We start from the raw sequence: 19068 nt of genomic DNA on the forward strand, positions 1-19068 counted from the left end.
AGTGTTCTTACTTGCTGCAAGAAATAAATCCTTCCTTCTGCAAAAAAAAAAAAAAAAAAGTGTATATATATATATATATATATATATATACACATACACACACACACACACGTATATATATATATATATAAATATATATATATATATATATATATATATATAAAATAGGAATGTTCAATGCAGCATCCTTCCCCCCTAGGGTGGTTGTGGAAATAAATGACAGAATGGATAGTAAATGGAAGCACTAACAGCTCTGTTTTCATCACAGCAGGGAACGGACATGCCGCATGGAACAGTCTGTGGGGAAGGAGGCAAGGTGGGCTTCTTCCCCTACTGACCCCATTCTCATTCCCTCCCCTCAAAATCAGGGCCCAGGGTCCCAGCCGCCACTGCTTGGGCTGCTCCCTGATGTGGAGGGCCCCCCCCCCAAATGCCCTGCTGCAGGTGTGGGGCCCACCCTCAAGGAGACACACCCACCCACCCCCGAGACAGCACAGGGAAGAGACACAGGCACATCACAGCTCACAAAGCTGCTACTCCTGGGGCCTCGTGACAGCTCCCAGCACACAGGATGAAACTAAGGCCCAGAAAGGGCCAGTGACCTGCCCAAGGTCACACGGCAAGTGCGGGGCAATGCTGGGACTCGCACCCAGGCCTTCCTGAACACAACTCCCACGACCTCTCAAGATCTGTTTTTGTTTGTTGGCATCAGGCACGTTGCCATGGGAACCAGAGGCGTGGGCCCCACCGACCCTCTCAGGCAGATATAAATAAGCCCTCCTGTCTCCAAGTCAGACAGTAACAACAGCCCTTGGAGCACATGCCTCAGCTGAAAGCCCAAAACCAGACCCAAGCTGGGGGAGGTGCTACTGTGCAGGGGAGAAAAGGAAGCTGCAGAAATCTGTGTGTCAGCAGCTAGGAGACAAAGAGAGGCTTCTGGGCCGAGGGAAACCCTTGTCAGGCCCTAGTTGGCTCTGAGTCCCACCAGGTGGCCCAGGACCAAGTCAGGCCAGAGTCCCCACACAGAGGGAACACAACTCCCACTTGCCACTGGCAGGACAGAAAGAGCCAGTGGCACCACTGACAGGCTGGTGACCTCAGGGAAGTCCCTTCCCTGCTCTGAGCCTCAGTTTTCTTATCTGTGACCTGGGGCGGGGGGGGGCAATACCTGCCTCCTGGGCTGATTGTAAGACAGAGAGAGACAGAGCAGGTAAAGCACCCAGCCCCAGGGCTGAGCCCCAGGCGCAAGGTGTTTCCAGGGGCCTTTTCCTGCTGCTTCTCTGAACCTCGGTTTCCTGACACATGAAATGGGAATGAAGCTTCAGGACACGGGCTGTGAGCTCCACGTGAGGGACCTGATGCAGAAGGGGTGTTCCCTGCACTGAACTGGGTCACGGGGTGGGGACATGGGATGCGCGTCTCCCTAGTGAGAGGTCCCCCCGCCTGCCTGGGCGTTCTCATGATGCTGCATGAACCGGGCAGGGGAGGAACGGTGAACCCCATGTCAGGAAGGAAAACAGTGACGTACGTACTGTCTCCCATGTGCTCGGTGTCATGCTGGGTGCTTTACTGGAGTTACCTTGTAAGTCCTCCCAAAAGCCTGCAGAGATGGGGATCATCACCCCACTTTGCAGATGAGAGGACTGAGGCCCGCAGAGCTCATGTCACCAGCCCAGGTGACACAGTCAGTACGTGGTGGAGGAGGGGTTTGTGCCTGCTGGTCCTGAGCCTTGCTTTTCCTGGTCCTCCTTAACGAGGCTCCGGGAGAGCGTCCCCCCAGGACCAGGACAGGAGTGGCACCTACCTCCTCTCCTCCTCCAGCTGGTTGGACAGGTCCACCTTCTCTTTCCGCACGCTCTCCACCAGCAGCCGGGCCCGCTGCAGCTTCTCCTCTGCCTCTGCAACATACTGGGCCCCGAGCGAGGGCCAGGACAGGGTCAGCCTCCTCCTGGGGACCGGGAGCCAGGTGGGGGAGGGGTGGGTGTGGAGGTGGTACAAGGAGCCAGGCCTGGAACCCAGCCACCCCTACTCCCCTGCCAGCCCTAGTCTGACCGGAACCGTGGACCTAGATGTGAGGGAAGAGGGCCGGCTGAGTGCCAGGAACGGGAACCTCAGGTCCACCTGCCCCCAGTACCTGCCACCTCCCTCAGCCCTTGAGGGCCTAAGACCTATTGTCTTGCCAAGGCCCCTGTCACGGCACACACGTGAGCTTGGCCTTAGTAATTCCAGAACCCGAGGGAAGAGTGAGCCACGCTCCAAATGGGGACAGCGGCCTAGGAGGGAGCTCCCATGTGGCGAACAAGCATCAGGGAAGAGTAGACACATGACAGCAGCAGAGTCAAGGCTACGGGCGAGGACTTCCTTCCCTGAAACCCAACCCAGGAATCAATCTGCTCGAAAGCATGATCTGAAATGTGGACAGATGTACCCCCAAAATGTGTACATCAGTATTATTGAGAAAAAGTGAGGCATTGGAAAACAACCTAAACACCAGCAGGGGACAGGCCACGTCAGTAAGGACACAGCCCGTAACAGACGGCAACGCAGTCGTTCAAACGGGGAAGAATTTTCCATGACCTAGAAATCATGCTCGCACTATAGGAAGTAGGAAAAAGCAGGACACGCAAGTTTGTATCGAGGTTCTGGAGGCAGAATGTGGACCTACCATTGGAAGGAAATTCACCAGGAGGATGAGGCGTGTTGGTAACATGCGTCTCAGTTTTCTCTGCACACCCCAAGTTCTCCTCACTGAGCGTGACTGAGGGACAAGACTGGCCCGAGGAGACCGCTGGTGCCCTCTGGGTGCTCCATGGCCCTGCCTGCCCACCCACCTGCTCATGCTGTGCCTTGAGCAGGGCGATCTCCTTCTCCACCTCACAGATGTGGCTCGTGGCCTTGGCCACCTCGGCCCGCTCCAGGTCCCGTTCAGCCAGCAACTGCTCGATGTGCTGCTGTTTCTCCTTCAGCGCCTCTTGCAAGGCAGTCGTGCCCGAGATCTTGCGGGCATAGCGCGAAGAGGTCTCCGTGAGCTGCAGGAAGGCGTGGGTGCAGGCAGGGCTCAGGGAGGTGGAGCACCGTCCAGGCAACCCACCACTACCCAGCAAGTGGGGGGCCCAAGTGCCTCAACTCCTGGGGCTCGGTTCCTCCCCCTCCCAGGGCCCTAGACATTCTGCCTAGCTATGTAAAGGGAATCATGATGTTTGCGATCCAGGGAACTCCCTGCTCCCAGGAGAGTCACAGCCCCTGGGGGTCCGCCTCATGGTGGGCTCCCTCACCTGGGCCACCTTCTCCTGGACTAGGAGGAACCTCCCGTGTAGACAGAGCTCTGCTGGAAGGGCAACCTCCCCTTCCCTCCTCGCCCAAGGTGGCTGTGCCAGCCTTTCTAAAGCACCTGCCCTGCACCTGTATCACCTGCGTGCACCTGTATTACCTGCCCTGCCTCTGTATGACCCTCTTTAACTCCCAGGGAAGGGCTTAAGCTACTGACAAATCGGTGATATAAAAATAACAATAAATGTAAATGGGTCAATTTCTCTGTTAAAAAATATACACATTCATCTTTGTTCAAAAACTCCAAACTGATGGATGCCTGGAACCAGAGCAAGTCAGGGGACAACTGGGTCTCTCTGTCCCCGCCCCATCCCCATACACACACCAGGGTATCCCTCACCAGGCCACTGCGGCTGGGCCGGCCCCCCACGGAGGAGGCCACAGAGCTGACAGAGCTGATGGAGGAACTGCTGGGACTGTGGGTCAGTGCCGAGACTCCCATGGCCATGCGCTTGGTCTTCTTGGCCTTGGCTGGGCTGGTGGATGGGAAGCCGATGCGGATTACCTTGTGGATGGGCGCGAAGAGACCAAACTTGGGCGGGCACTGGAAGTACCTGGAGAGGTAGGAGAGACCATGCTGCTGTCACGGCCCCACAGCCTGGAGCCTGGCCTGCCTCCCCTACCTCTTCAGAGCCCAGAAGAGACAGGCTTCTCCTGGGGGACCCATCACCCACACCCTAAGACCAATAGACAGGACTCCCAGAAAGGGAATAGAGGTGAGCAGGGCCTGATATTCTGCATAGCCATGAACAGCAGTTGGGCATATTTCTGGGGGATGGGGGAATAACAATTACCGAGCACCTGCTCTATGCCAGTCCCTTTACATAAATGCTCATTTCGATCCCCCAACCACTCTATTGTTACCATATTTCACAGATGAGATTTAGGCTCAGAGAGGTTAAGTAACCTGCCCACAGTCAGATAGCTGGTTAAATGGCAAAGCTGAGACTGGACCCAGTGGACTCCAAAGCCCACTATGCTTTGGCTCCCACACATCAGAGGCCCCCAGCCATATCTGCAGCCCCACTCTCATGGCTGCCCCTGGACCACCCCCAGCCCCAAGGCTCTCTGCCCATGGAGCTCGCGAATGGAGAAGCAGAAGCCTGAAGGAGGCGCCTTAGGGGTGGGGTGAGGGATGCTGCCCAACCTGCCCCTGGATTCTGAAAGCAAGAGTAAATTGAGAGAAACATCCATCTTGAAAACAGGAAGGCAAGTGTTGTCATGGAACTCTGGATCGTCTTCTCTCAAAGCCTCTCTAGCCATGGATTCCACGTGGGACCAGGGACCTAGTTCTGTCCAGTTTCCTGCTCACCTTGAAACTGCCACCTCACCCTGCCTCTTCCCACATTCAGGTCTTTGTGCAGCCTGACCCCCAGCCTAGCACACCTTCCTTCTCAGAGCTGTCACAGCCTCACGTGGACGACAGAACCTAGCCCAGGGACAGCCAACACAGGCTCGCAGGCCACCTTGCCTTACCCCACACCCGTGACGCTGCTCAGCCATAGCATCACCCCCCCCCCACCCTCAAAGGGCCCAGGCATGGCCTTACACCTTCTCAAGCCAGCATTCCTGGCAGTCAATTCCCTTTAATCAGAGATGCTGAGAAACCTGGGACCCAGCTGTGACCCTAACCTTGGCTGTAGAGCACCAGGCACTGTCTGATTATTTCCTGTGTCACCCAGGGCAACTCTCAGAAGGCAGGACCCCTGCCTCTCCTTTTCTGGTGCTTCCACCTCACTTAGTCATGGGTGGCAGGGGGAGGGGAACCCAGGGTCAGATGACTCTCCTAGCGCTTGCTCGTGACTCTCTGTGTGACCTTGAGCAATGATCTCTCTGGCCTTGGTTCCCTGATCTGTAAAATGGGAGTGATATTCCCACCACCTGCTTCCGTGAGCTGCTATGACAGAAGGGAGGTGGCAGCATCTATACATGGTATCTGGCACAGCCACCCAGATGCTCAACACTGGCATTCTCAGATGCCCCAACCCTGACCCCTGCACCCATCCTAGGAGAAGAGGACTCCCTTCCTCCCTCCCCACCATACCTGGTGCCCGCCACTGCCCCATCGTTCTTCCCAAGGGGCTCGTCCAGCTCCACGCCACACCACTCGCCCTTGGCAAAGTCTGTCTCCCCGACGTACCGTACCACGCCAGTCTTCGTACCACCAACCTATAGGCACACAGAGAGACTCAGGTCCAGAGGATGCAGTGGGAACTGCAGAGATGGCACAGGCACCCAGGTGCCCGGGCTCATCCCACGCCTCCCTTCCAGTGTGCAAGGGCCAGGGGAGATGAGGGGGAGGCCCAAGGACAGCTGGGAGGGGTACAGGTATAAACAGTGCTTCCCAGGGCTGTCCCAAGCAAGAGCTCTGGAGTCAGAAAGACAGACCTGCATTCAAACCCTGCCACTTACAAGCTGTATGAGCTTGGGCAAGTTACCTAACCTCTCTGAGCTCCAGCATCTTCGTCTGTCAAAATGGCTTTTGTGAGGATTAAGTACTAAATGTGCAGTGTCTGGAGCATACTAGAGTCTCAATAAATGTTATCCTTAAGAATGGTTTAGGGGGTGGGAGGGAGACGCAAGAGGGAGGAGATGGGGGGATATATGTATATGTATAGCTGATTCACTTTGTTATAAAGCAGAAACTAACACACCACTGTAAAGCAATTATACTCCAATAAAGATGTTTAAAAAAAAAAAAGGTTTAGGGAATTCCCTGGCAGTCAGTGGTTGGGACTCCACGCTTTCACAGCCGAGGGCCCGGGTTCAATCCCTGATCAGGGAACTGAGATCCCACAAGCCGAGCTGCACGGCCAAAAGGAAAAAAAAAAAAAGGTTTGAATGGGGGTTGCCAGGAGCTGGGCAGGAAGGGAAGTGGGGAGTGGTTGTTTAATGGGAATACAGTTTCAGTTTCGCAAGATGAAAAAGATCTGTTGCGCAACAATGTGAATATACTTAATGCTACTGAATAGTACGCTCAAAAATGGTTAAGAAGGTAAATGTTATGTTACGTGTATTTTACCACAATTAAAAAAACTCAGGACAGGCCAATAATCAGGAATATTACTGTAACAATGATTTTAAAAACGTTCAATTCAAGTTATATATATATATATATATATAAAGTTTTATATATCTATATATAGTTTTATATATATATATATATATATATATTTATATATATATATATACACTTCCAAAGCCTTAAAAAACCCTGTAAGTTTCTCCACCTCTCCCCAGAAGCACTTTCATTCACTCTTTAAGATGAAGTTTTTGGTGCTGACCTCCATATTGCTAAATGACATGCTAATATTGCTACTTGTCAATTTTCCAATTTGGGGGTGACATCCATCTACGTCTCATCAGGGAAGGGGAGGCGTTGCCTCCCCATCACCAGGCTGCACACACCCCTACTGGGTTTCTACCCCTGCCACGCAGTGATGGCTTCATTTTGATCAGACTCCAGGTTGACGGTGCTGGGACTAAGCAAACACTACTCACAGACGCGGATGGGCAGATGCAGATACTTTTCCCTCCCAGCACCAATTTTTCCCTACAGATAACAACTGTCTTTTATGATTGCTTGCCTAGTTTTTATGGCCCTTACACTAATTTAACCTAAACTCTTTCAACTGCCTAAATCTCCTGCCAAGATGTTCAGAGGCATTGGGAACTCCATCAAGTTCTTTCTGGAGAAGACGCTCCTGGAGCCGGGTGCCCCCCTTCTGCATGGCCGTCACCCCAAGGCCACTGTCACCATTGTCCTGAGGAGTCCCTTTGCCTCGCTCCTGGGATGGATCTCCCATTTCTGGGATGCAATATCTTCCATTTTTCCTGGCTTATTCACTTATTTTGGTAAAGCACATCCTTCCATTGCTTTCTTTTTTTTAATTAATTTTTACTGGAGTGTAGTTGATTTACAATGCTGTGTTAGTTTCAGGTGTACAGCAAAGTGATTCAGTTATACATATACATATATCCACTCTTTTTTAGATTCTTTTCCCATATAGACCATTACAGAGTATTGAGTAGAGTTCCCTGTGCTATACAGTAGGTCCTTATTAGTTATCTATTGCCTTCCATTGCTTTCTAACAAGAGGTGCAAGAGGAAGTAAAATATTTGAGCCTTTGCCTATGTGAAAATATTTTTTATTCTGTCCTCACTTTCTTTTTTAATTGAGGTAAAATTCACATGACATAAAATTCACCATTCTAAAGTATACGATTCAGTGGCTTTTAGTACATTCTCAACCATCACTGCTACCTAAATCCAGAACATGTTCATCACCCCAAAAAGAAACCCTGTACCCAACAGCAGTCACTGCCCACTCCATTCCCCCTCTCCCCAGCTCCTCTGCTAGTTTCTGTCGCTATAGCTTTGCTTATTCTGGACATTTCCTATAAATAGAATCATACACTATGGGGCCTTTTGTGTCTGGCTTCTTTCATGTGGGAGAGTGTTTTCAAGGTTCATCCGTGTTTATCAGTATCAGCACTTCATTCCTTTTTATGGCTGAATAATATTCCACGGTATAGATTACACCATATTTTGTTTATCCATCCATCCGCTGATGGACATTTGCATTGTTTCCACTTTTTGGTGATTATGAATAAAGTTGCTGTGAACAGTCGTGTACAAGTTGATGTGTGAACACCTTCAATTCTCTTGTGACTGTCACTCTTGAACGAGAGTCTGGCGGGGTCTCTTCCTTCAGAATTTAGAAGTCTCCCTCTGTGTGTTCTAGCATCCTGTGTTGCTCTTGAGAAGTTCAAAGCCATTCTGAGTCCCACGCCTTTCTGTGAGCCCATCTTCTCACTCTGGAAAACTGCAGAACTGTCTGCCTGTCCCGGGTTGTACAGTTTCACAAAGAGGAGCACTGTGCCTCTTTCCATCCATTTTCCTAGGCTCCCAAGGGCCCGTCCAACCAAGAAATGCTTGTCAACCCTGGGAATTTTCTCAGATTGCTTATTTGACTTCCACCCTTCTCTTCCTCTGATCGTTTTGTGTTTCTCTCCTGTTTTCCATCTGTCTTTTGGCTCTACTGTCTGGGAGGTTTCCTTAAATTTATCTTCTAGTACTTCTGTGATGTTTCTTATATCTGCAATCAGATTTTTCATTCTCCAGAGATTTTTTTGTTGAATATCCATATTTATATTCCGTGGCCTTCTGTTCAGATTTGATACTGGTATCACCTTCTCTTATTTCTCACAGGACCGGCCACCTTCCCCAGAGAAGCTTCTGTGCCCTCTGGAGGGTGCAGGCTTGGCCGCCAGTGATCTAGGAGCTGAGTGAGGGAGAAGCCGGTGGGAAAAAGGGGCTCAGCTTTTAGGATAGACATGTTCATTTAATCCTCCCTTTTCAGTCCAACACGCCAGGGGTTCCCCCAGCCAAAGACTCCTTCTCCGAACCTCTCATGAGACAACCACTCATCCCAGACGCGTGCTGGAGGGGCAGTCGCCGCACAGAGGGGACCCTAGGCAGGGAGGTGCAGTCTGAAGATTTTTTAAACAACGTCAGCTCCATTTCCAGAGGCCACCCTACGGCTGACTTCCGATCCTCAGGGGGCTTCTGAGGGAAACACTGATTGCTTCTCTGCTTTCCCCGCGGCTGTCTGTGCACTGGGTTGCACTGGGTTTCCAGTGGTATTTCTGCCGTCTCCTCTCCTGTTCTCTTTGTCCTTGAGGGTTTAATACCTTTTTTTGTTTGTTTGTTTGTTTGTTTTAAAGCCCTTCACTGTCATTCTCGTGCAGATTCAGGAAAGGGTGAAAATAAATGTGTGCATTTATCTACTGTGTTTATCTGAACCAAAATAGGACTTTCTAAATGTTACCTTCTCTGACACCCTTAAGTATGCCTCAGGTGTGCCCGAAAGGAACCAGCTCCCTAATTAAAACTCACCCTATTCCCACCATTTCTTAAGGACTGGCGATGTGCCAGGCACACTGAAGACATGAATTCTAAACCTTGCAATTCAGGAGTTCCCTGGTGGCCTAATGGTTAGGCTTCGGCACTTTCACCGCCGTAGCCCGGGTTCAATCCCAGGTTGGGGCACTAAGATTCCGCAGGCCCCGGCGCACGGCAAAAAGACAAAACAAAACAAACCCCCAAAGCCACAAGGGAATACTACGAACAATTACATGCCAACAAATTCGACAACCTAGAAGAAATGGACGAGTTTCCTCCTCACCAGACCCCACTGCATGTGTGCCAGGCCCTGCCCTCCAAGGTATGAGACCTTTCCCTTCTTTCTTTTTTTTATTATATATTATATAATATATATATATTATATATATATTATATATATTATATAGTATATTATATATACTATATAATAATATACATTATATATTATATATTATTGTCTTTACTGTAAAAGATTAATATTTTTTTAAAGATGTTGCTTTTTTATTTTATTTTTAAATAAAAAGATGTTGCTTTTTGATTTTATTTTAAAATAAAATAAATTTTATTTATTTACTTATTTGGCTGCATCAGGTCTTAGTTGTGGCACACGGGATCTTCATTGCAGCACGTGGACTTCCCTCTAGCTGCGGCGCAAGGGCTCAGTAGTTGTGGTGTGTAAGCTTAGTTGCCCTGCAGCATGTGGGATCTTAGTTCCCCGACCAGGGATCAAACTTGTGTCCTCTGCATTGGAAGGCAGATTCTCTTTTTCTTTTTTTTAAAGATTTTTTGATGTGGACCATTTTTTTAAAGTATTTATTGAATTTGTTACAATATTGTTTCTGTTTTATGTTTTGGGTTTTGGGCCCCGAGGCATGTGGGATCTTAGCTCCCCGACCAGGGATCGAACCCGCACCCCCTGCATTGAAAGGCGGATTCTTAACCACTGGACCACCAAGGAAGTCCCTAACAGACTTTGTTTTATAGAGATATTTTAGGTTACCGGAAAATTTGAGCAGAAAATACAGAGAATTCCCATATATCCCCTCACCTCTCGCCCCTACAGTTTCCCCTCTTATTAACACCCTGCATCAGTGGGGTGCATTTATTACAATGGTAAGTCAACAAACTGTTATTAACTAAAGTCCATAGTTTACATTAGGGTTCACTCTTGGTGCTGTACATTCTATGGATTTTGAGAAATATATATAATGACTCGTACCCACCATTATAGTATCATACCGAATAGTTTCACTGCCCTAAAAATGCTCTGTGTTCCACCTATTTATCCCTCCCTCCTCTACCCCCTGGTAACCAACGATCTTTTACTGTCCCCAAAGTTTTGTCTTTTCCAGAATGTCATACAGTTGGAATCATATAATACGTGGCATTTTCCCACTGGCTTCAGTCACTTAATACTACGCGTTTAAGGTTCCTGAATGCCTTTTCATGGCTTGACAGCTCATTTCCTTTTAGCCTTGAATAACACTCCACTGTCTGGATGCACCTTAGTTTATTTATCCATTCACCTACTGAAGAACATCTCGGTTGCTTCCAAGTTTTAGTGATTAGGAATAAAGTTGCTAGAAATATTTGTGTGCAGGGCTTCGTGCAGATATGTCAACTCATTTGCGTAAGTACAAAGGAGCAGGACTGCTGGATTGCATGGTCAGAGTGTTTAGTTTTGTAAGAAGTGGCCAAACTGTCTTCCTAAGTGCCTGTGCGTTTTGCAGCCTGGCCCTCCCCAGCAATGCACCAGAGTCCCTGTAATTCCACTAAGGGACTGTCCCTCCCCACACCCCCACTGGGGGACAGGCTGGGCCCCAGTCTCCGGAGGCACGAGCCCCAGCCGCTCCTTTTCCAGCACCTGAGGGTTATCTGTGAGGCTGGAATCCCCGCTGGCCTGGGCCAAACACCGACTACGTCCCCGGTCTCATAAAACAAGGGAGGCGGGCAGATTGAATTTACCTATTTCTCCGGGATTTTCCTCTGAGGAAGTTAAAACAGGTGACTCATTTAAAATAAACCCATGCGTCTTGCCCACAAGGACAGACAGCTCTGCCATCAGGAGGCTGGGGCAAGTCCCCCCGTCTCACAGGGCAGCCATGAGGGTCCAGTGAGGGGCTCATTTCCAAGGCCTGGGGCAGCACCGGCTGGGGCGCTGTGGCGGAAGAGAGCAAGCGGGGAAGGAGGGGGTCCTGGTAGGAAAGAGGCTGCCCGGGAGAGACGGGCAGGTGGGTGGTGGCATGGGGTCACCTTCAGGGAGGTGAGGGGGCAGAGGTGAGCAGCCCCTCTCGGTGATCCTCCCTGACCATGTCCACGGTCGCTGACCTGAACAGCTAGTGAGGGACATCTGGGGCTCAACTAGCTTTTGCAGCATCGACGTCATACACGTGGTACCTCACTCGCTCTCAGGACCACCTGGCAGGGCCGTGAGTCATTCACTGAGCAGGAAGGTTTGAGCGCCTTCCTGGCACCAGGCTCTGTTGCAGGCACTGGGGGTGCAGCCATGTGAGCAAAACACCCCAACCTTCCTCGTCAGGGCGGGAAGCAGACAGCCCAGCAGTAAGTGAGTAAATGCTGTCATTCCAGGGGGATGACAGGGCTACGTGGAACAGCGCCGGAGGGCCCCGTCTCCAAGAGGTGACATTGGCGCAGAGGCCTAACGGAAGCGGGACAGTGAACTGTGGGGAGCCCTGGGGTCAGAGTCCCAGGTGGAGGAGGTCAGCAGGGCACAGCACAGGCACTGGCCTGGTACGGGAGCAAAGGGAAGGAGGCCAGGCCAGCCGAGTGCAGCCAGGACGGAGGGCGAAGTCGGATGAGAGGAGGGTGGGCAGGCAGACCACGAGGGTCTGGGGGCCGTGGGAAGATGGGTGGGTTTTATCCCACGTGAGATGGGGGCTCCTGGAGTGTCGGGCCCTGAGTGGGGGCAGGGAGACCCAGGAGGGGGTGGTTCCGTTGCTGGAGAGAGAGGAGCTGCCCACAGAGGCGGTAGGCTGGGGACCAATTTGGGTGTGTTTTGGAGGCAGCACCAGAGGCCTGATTATGAATCACGTGCTCAGGAGGAGAGAAAAACAGGACGTAAGGCCAACTGCCAAGTTCCTGGATCGGTCTGCCGGAGACACACGTGTGGCATTTACTGAGACGGGGAGGACGTGGAGCGGGGGAGAGCACGTCGGGGATGGGGGTTGGGTGTGATATAGTTTGAACTGTGTTCCCCGAAAAGATATGCTGAAGACCTGACTCCCACCACTATGAGTGTAACCTGATTAAAAAATAGGGTCTCTAATGGGAGTTCCCTGGTGGCCTAGTGCTTAGGATTCTGGTCTTTCACTGCCGTGGCCCGGGGTTCAATCCCTGGATGGGGAACTGAGATCCCGCAAGCTGGGCGGCACAGCCAATAAACAAACAAACAAGTACATAAATAAAAACAGGGTCTTTAAGATGTGATCACATTAGGATGAGGTCATTAGGGCGGGCCCTAATCCAGCATGACTGGTGTCCTTATAAGAGAAGAGACACGGAGGGAAGAAGGCCATGTAAAGACTGAGGCAGAGATTCAAGAAATGCACCTATAAGCCAAGGAACGCCGAGGAGTGCGGACAACACCAGAGCCCAAGAGAAGGGCGTGGAGCAGATTCTTCCCTTGATCCTTCAGAGGCAGCACGGCCCTGCCAACACCGGGAATTTCAAACGTCTAACCTCCAGAACTTGGAGAGCGTACATTTCTGTTTTAATTCACCCAGTTTATGGTCCTTGTTACAGCAGCCATAGGAAACTAATGCAGGTTAAGTGGAGATGTTGACTAAGGGCTTGACACACGAGACAGGAGATGGAACCCTGGACAGTGTGACGCCCACATATGCTTGGACTGTCCTAAGTCATGGGCCTGGATGGTTCCATCACGGGAGAGACAAGCTGAGGCTGGAGTTCTGACCTGATGTTGGGAAGAGGAAGAGCAGAGAGGTAGGAGGAACCAGGGGAGTGTGTGGAATCCCAGGAGGTGAGGGAAGAACGTGCTTCTAGAAGGAGGCAGGGAGAGATGGTGGCCGATTCTGCTAAGAGGTGAAATAAGATGAGGGCTGAGAACTGACCATCGTACTTGGAATGTGAAGGGCCCTGGTGGCCTTGCCAGGGGGAGTTCCCTAGAGTGATCGGTGATGGGGAGAGAGCAGGAGGTGGAGACCACGGTCACGGATGGGCCTCTTAAGGGGTTTAGCTGAAGGGAGGACAGAGAAATGGGCAAATAGCAGGAGGAAGACAAGGGGCTGGGAGAGAGTCGGAAAAGGGGGAATGTGCAGGGGAGGAGGGAGGCTGTCTGCAGGGGGCGGGTGGGAGGGGCTGGCCTCGGACAAGAGCTGGAGGTTGGGGCCCTGGACTGGACAAAACCAGCTGGAGGGAAGGCAGAGTGCGCAGACGCTGGCGGCTTTGGGGGTGGACAACAGCCCTGTTCTTCCCGGGAAGCACAGAAGAGTCAACCAGCTGAAACGTGGGGGAGGGGCAGGTGTTGGCAATTTTTTGGAGAGATGGTTGTGAATATTACAGAAGAAGAGACTGAGGGTCAGAGAGGCTAAGCGGCAGGTAGTGAGTGGCCCAGCTGACTCCCCCAAGTAGGTCTCCGGGCCTCGGGTCCATCCTCTCCCCAGCCCAGCACACGGGGGAATCGGTTATTTGTCCTCCCTGGCATGTGGATACTTTAAAGAAAAGGTGGGATGAGGTACACTCTGGGTTATCTGCAAGGCCAGGCTGGCACCGGCAGGGAGCTTTGGAATACGCCGGGAGAGGGTGCCAGCAGTACAGGAGATTCCCTGGAAAGGTTTCTTGGTCCACCCTCCTCAGGATGCTTCCGTGGCCAGTACGTGAAGGGACATAAAGGGGCAGAGACTTCAAGTACTTGGAGATGCTCCACTCAGATCCCGCTTCAAGGAAGCCCTCGCTGCCCTGCTGTGCGGAGCCCCTCGCCTGAGATGGGGCACTCACATGCGATGACTGAGCGAGGCCGGCGCAGAAAGGGCCGGACACGCTGGCTCAGCACGGGGCGCCGTGATAGGTAATCTCACTGCAGAGCTGCCCCAGGTTGGCCGAGACTCTGTCTGCGGTCTGACTTCTCCCTCCGCCCAATCTTTCACAGACGTTAAAAGCCCTAAGAAACACCCCAAACCCCGCCTTGGCGCCTACTTTTGGAGAACCCGACCCTCCACAGCAACCTATGGGCCATCTGACATTTTGGGGGGTCAGAGCTCTCCCATTACCCCACTGACATCCACTCCTGGCGGCTTTGGCCCTGGGGCACCTCTTGGAGCCACAAGCAACCAGCCAGGCCTCTTCCTTCCTGAGACAGCCTCCTCTGGTCCTTGCTAATCATACCCCATGCTGGCAACTGTAGCTGACCAAGATACTTCCAGGCCTCCACCTGGACTGCTGGATCCACGCGGGGTGGGGGGGATACAGAGGACATTCCAGGACTGGTAGGTAGAAGCCCAGAGCTCCTGTTCCAGGCCAGCCCATGATGTGCTGTGTGACCCCAGGCAACCGCTCACCCTCTCTGACCTTCACAGTCCTTCCCTGTACAATGAGTGATTAAGGCCCGGTGGTCTCTGCCCCAGCAGGCCTGTCTGAGTCTGGATCAGCCCCCGGGTGGGGCTGTCTTCCTACCCCTCTTCTGTGCCACCAGTCCTCAAGCTGCCTTTCTACATAGTCTCGGTTCCTGCTTCTCCGTTAATTCCCCTGGAATGTCTCTTCTCTTCTACGACCTAAATCCCAAACTAATGGCTGGCTCTAGAGCCTGCCGCACCAGCCCTGCTGCCTCTGGAGCAACATCCCTAAAACCACGCGGACAGACCCACTTCCTGGGATGGACCCTCGGGACCACACCTTGGGGGACACACATAGCAGCTATGTCTCAGGCCAGCTAGGCAGCCGAGTGCCCCCATAGGCTCCCCGGGCCTGGAAGGTGCCCAGGACCAAAGGGAGTGGTGGGTGTTCCCAGGCAGAAGGAAATGGAGAGGTGGCCTGGGGTGCCAGGGTCCCACCAGGCTAGGCCAGTGGGCCTGGGTCCCAGCTGTGCCAGGCATGTTCTAAAAGGCTGTGTGTCCTTGGACAAGTCATTGCATCTCTCTGCTCCCACCTCTGCCATGCGTCCCAACTCCAGACACCCAGGATCCTTGAGTACTACCCCAAACTCACCCAGTCCGAGCTATGGGAGCACTCAGGGAGGGAGGGTTTCAGAAGAGGACGTTGGGGCGAATAGAATGATTAGATGCTGGAGGAATTTCAGGGATCAGCCAGAAAGGTTATCTGTGTGTATGTGCGTGTGCGTGTGCGTGTGCGTGTGCGTGTGTGTGTGTGTGTGTGTGTCCTGGGGTGGGGGAGGGGCCGAGGGCGGGAAGGACAAAGGCAGGACAACCCAGCTCTGCCACTTCCACTCTGGGTGCTGCGGGAAACTCAGGCCTCTGATTCTCATCCTCAGCTTGTAAAATGGAACAATGAACATCTGCGTCGTGGGCAGCTGGGATAGTAAGAGGTGAATCCACGCAGCTCAGTGTGGAACTCCAAACCACACCTGAAAATTCTGCCAATTTGGCTCTGGCAGGCATGTGACAAGATTCCCAGTATTTAAGGGACACTATTCCAGGAAGGTCAGGCATGTTCCCCCTGTGTCACCCTCCCAGGGGTTCCTCCGGGGGCCAGGGCCCCTCAGGGTTGAAGAGGAAATGGATTCTCTGTGTAAAGTCCTTGGCACAAGGCTCCGCTCCCAGCGAGCACTCGGCCAGTGAAAGCCAAGGACACGCAGGCCGACGTGAGCCTCTGTGTGACCTCAGAGAGGCTCCCCGAGCTCTGAGTCCCTCCCTGTGCCCAGGACCCCATGGCCCAGGGAGAATGCCCACCCTTCATGGACTTTAATGCTGATACCAGCTAACACTTCACAGAGCTTACTTGGAGCCAGACCACCTTCTAAACACTACATATGCAGCAGGTGAACTTTCTTTTTTTTTTTGGCCATGCTGTGCGGCTTATAGGATCTTAGTTCCCCAACCAGGGATCAAACCTGGGCCCCGGCAGTGAAAGCACAGAGTCCTAACCACTCGACTGCCAGGGAATTCCCAGCAGGTGAACTTTTATCCCCATCTTACAGGTGAAGAAACTGAGGCAGAGAGAGGATAAACAACTTGCCCACGACTATCTGGCGAGTACGCGGACCTCCTGGGGTAGTGTTGAGGCCCAGATGAAACCAGGATCCAGAGGTATCGCTGAAGAGCAGCGTAACTTAACGGACATAAATTCTGTTATTTATGTTCAAAAAGGACAAATAGCGTTCATGCCTTTGACCCGGGTCAGAAGCAGGTCTGTGGCCGGTGAAGCTAACGTAGCTTAGGTAATCAGAGCCCCTCAGATACACCAGCCTCTCTGGAGGCTCTGGGTGGGGAGGGCCCTGACAGTACATTCATGGGATCACATGATTCGTAAAATTTGCGAAAGCAGTATTTTTTGTACTGTCGTTTCCTAAAAAGCCCCCATCCTCAAACTGTATAAGCTCAGGCCTCTACCTTCATTCATGTCCAGGATATAATTTGTTAAAGGGAGGCGCAGGGATAGGAAGATGATGTGTCAGGTGTTTACAGAAGGCACGAGGGAGAAGTAGCAAGTCCCAGGGTTGGCCGAGCCAGCTGGATCCTGGTTGTGCACAGCGGTCCAGGCTGGAGGACTAACCCAAGGGAAGCTGTGGACTAGGGTGGGGCACGTGGGGCTCCATCCTTGAGGTGAAAGTAAACCCCTCCTTCAAATTCCTCTCCCCAGCCCACCAGAATCGAAGCGTGTCCTGTTTCCAGGGCAGTCACAGTTGATGAGTGAATAAAGGAATGAATGGCCCAGCACCTCCTGGCTGAGTGGCCCTGGGCAGGTTGTTTTCCAGGGCTGAGCGCAGTTTCCTCATCTGTAAAATGGGGAGATAACACCCACTGCATAAGGCAGTGGGGAGAACCAAAAGAGACAAGGTGCAGAAAGTGCTGGGCATGGACACGCCCTGGAGAAAGCAGTGTTTCAAACCAAAGGATGCAACCCAGTCTCAGGCTGGGAAGTCACTGGGGCCGTCTGCTGCTACTGCCAACCCTGCCGAAGGGCTACAGTCGGCGGAGATTTCCAGAGCAGGGCCTGCCTCGTGACAGCTTGAGTGCCCCCTACTCAGGACGTCCAGTTCTCACGCCCTGAGGGGGGAGCAGGTGCAAGGGGAGTTCCAGGCAGGATCACACTGGGGCTAAACCTCTCTCCTCTCCCAACCTGAGGTGCATTCAGGGATGGTCAATAACCCTAAGGGGCTCCACTTCCCACCTCACAGGGCGCTCACGTGACACTACGCAGGTCTGGCACAGCCAGAGCCCTTGGTAGCTACGATGCACTTCCACGGCCAGCAGCTTCTCAGTGATCCCAACGAAAGTATCACACGGGAGTTATCTATGCCCGTTTTGCTGAATGGACAGATGATGAATGAATGGGAGTGAGGCCCAGTTAACTGAATCGCCCAGCATCACACAGCTAGGAAGTAGCAACAAAGGCACGAACCTGGGCCTGATTTCCCTGCGGTGGCCATGGACAGCAGGTGCCCTCAGATCCCAGGCATCCCCAAGGACAGCTCAGTGAGACTGTAAGCCAGCTTGCCTGACCACTCTGGGTTATAGCTGATTAGATGTCTGAACCACCCAACCTTGGGCCAGGGGTCTTTTCTTTTTTTTTTTAATTGGAGTATAGGTGATTTACAATGTTGTGTTAGTTTCAGGTGTACAGCAAAGTGAATCAGTTATACATATACATATATCCAGTCTTTTTTGGATCCTTTTCCCATATTCGTTATTACAGAGTATTAAGTAGAGTTCCCTGTGCTATACAGTAGGTCCTTCTTAGTTATTTATTTTATATTTAGTAGTGTGTATATGTCAATCTTCCAATTTATCCCCCCCTTTCCTCCCTGGTAACCATAAGTTTGTTTTCTATGTCTGTATTTCTGTTTTGTAAATAAGTTCATTTGTACTATTTTTTTAAGATCCCACATAGAAGCAATATCATATGATATTTGTCTTTCTCTGACTTCACTCGGTATGACAATCTCTAGGTCCATCCACGTTGCTGCCAATGGCATTATTTCGTTCTCTTTTATGGCTAAGATTCCATTGTATATACGTACCACTTCTTCTTTATCTGCTCCTCTGTCAATGGACATTTAGGTTGCTTCCATGTTTTGGCTACTGTAAATAGTGCTGCAGTGAACACTGGGGTGCATGTATCTTTTCAAATTATGGTTTTCTCTGGATATATGCCCAGGAGTGGGATTGCTGGATCATATGCTAGTTCTATATTTAGTTTTTTAAGGAACTTCCATACTGTTCTCCTAATGGTTGTACCAATTTACATTCCCACCAACAGTGTAGGAGGGTTCCCTTTTCTCCACACCCTCTCCAGCATTTACTGTTTGTAGATTTTTTGATGATGGCCATTCTGAGCTGTGTGAGACGATACCCCACTGTAGTTTTGATTCGCATTTCTCTAATAACATCTCAACATCTCTCGGTGATGCTGAACATCTTTTCATGTGCTTCTTGGCCATCTGCATGTCTTCTTCGGAGAAACATCTATTTAGATCTTCTGCCCTTTTTTTGAATAGGTTGTTTGTTTTTTGATATTGACTGCACGAGCTGTTCGTATAATTTGGAGATTAATCCCTTGTCGGTTGCTTCATTTGCAAATATTTTCTCCCATTCTGTGGGTTGTCTTTTCGTTTTGTTTATGGTTTCCTTTGCTGTGCAGAAGCTTTTACATTTAATTAGGTCCCATTTGTTTATTTT

General features: G+C 51.4%; 1 protein-coding gene across 1 annotated transcript in view; it reads right to left on the reverse strand.

The window, feature by feature from the left end:
- The window catches only part of CLIP2 (CAP-Gly domain containing linker protein 2), a 47789-nt gene that overhangs the window by 25484 nt on the left and 3237 nt on the right, over positions 1 to 19068 (reverse strand). Inside the window, exons 3-6 of the mRNA XM_028483274.1 lie at positions 5375 to 5499; positions 3671 to 3884; positions 2832 to 3029; positions 1805 to 1908 (exon numbers count right to left, since the gene is read on the reverse strand). Coding sequence (XP_028339075.1) covers positions 1805 to 1908; positions 2832 to 3029; positions 3671 to 3884; positions 5375 to 5499 — 641 coding nt within the window. The remainder of the gene's footprint in view (positions 1 to 1804; positions 1909 to 2831; positions 3030 to 3670; positions 3885 to 5374; positions 5500 to 19068) is intronic.

This window comes from Physeter macrocephalus, unplaced genomic scaffold (genome assembly GCF_002837175.3).
Source record: "Physeter macrocephalus isolate SW-GA unplaced genomic scaffold, ASM283717v5 random_17, whole genome shotgun sequence".
Lineage (NCBI taxonomy): Eukaryota > Metazoa > Chordata > Mammalia > Artiodactyla > Physeteridae > Physeter > Physeter macrocephalus.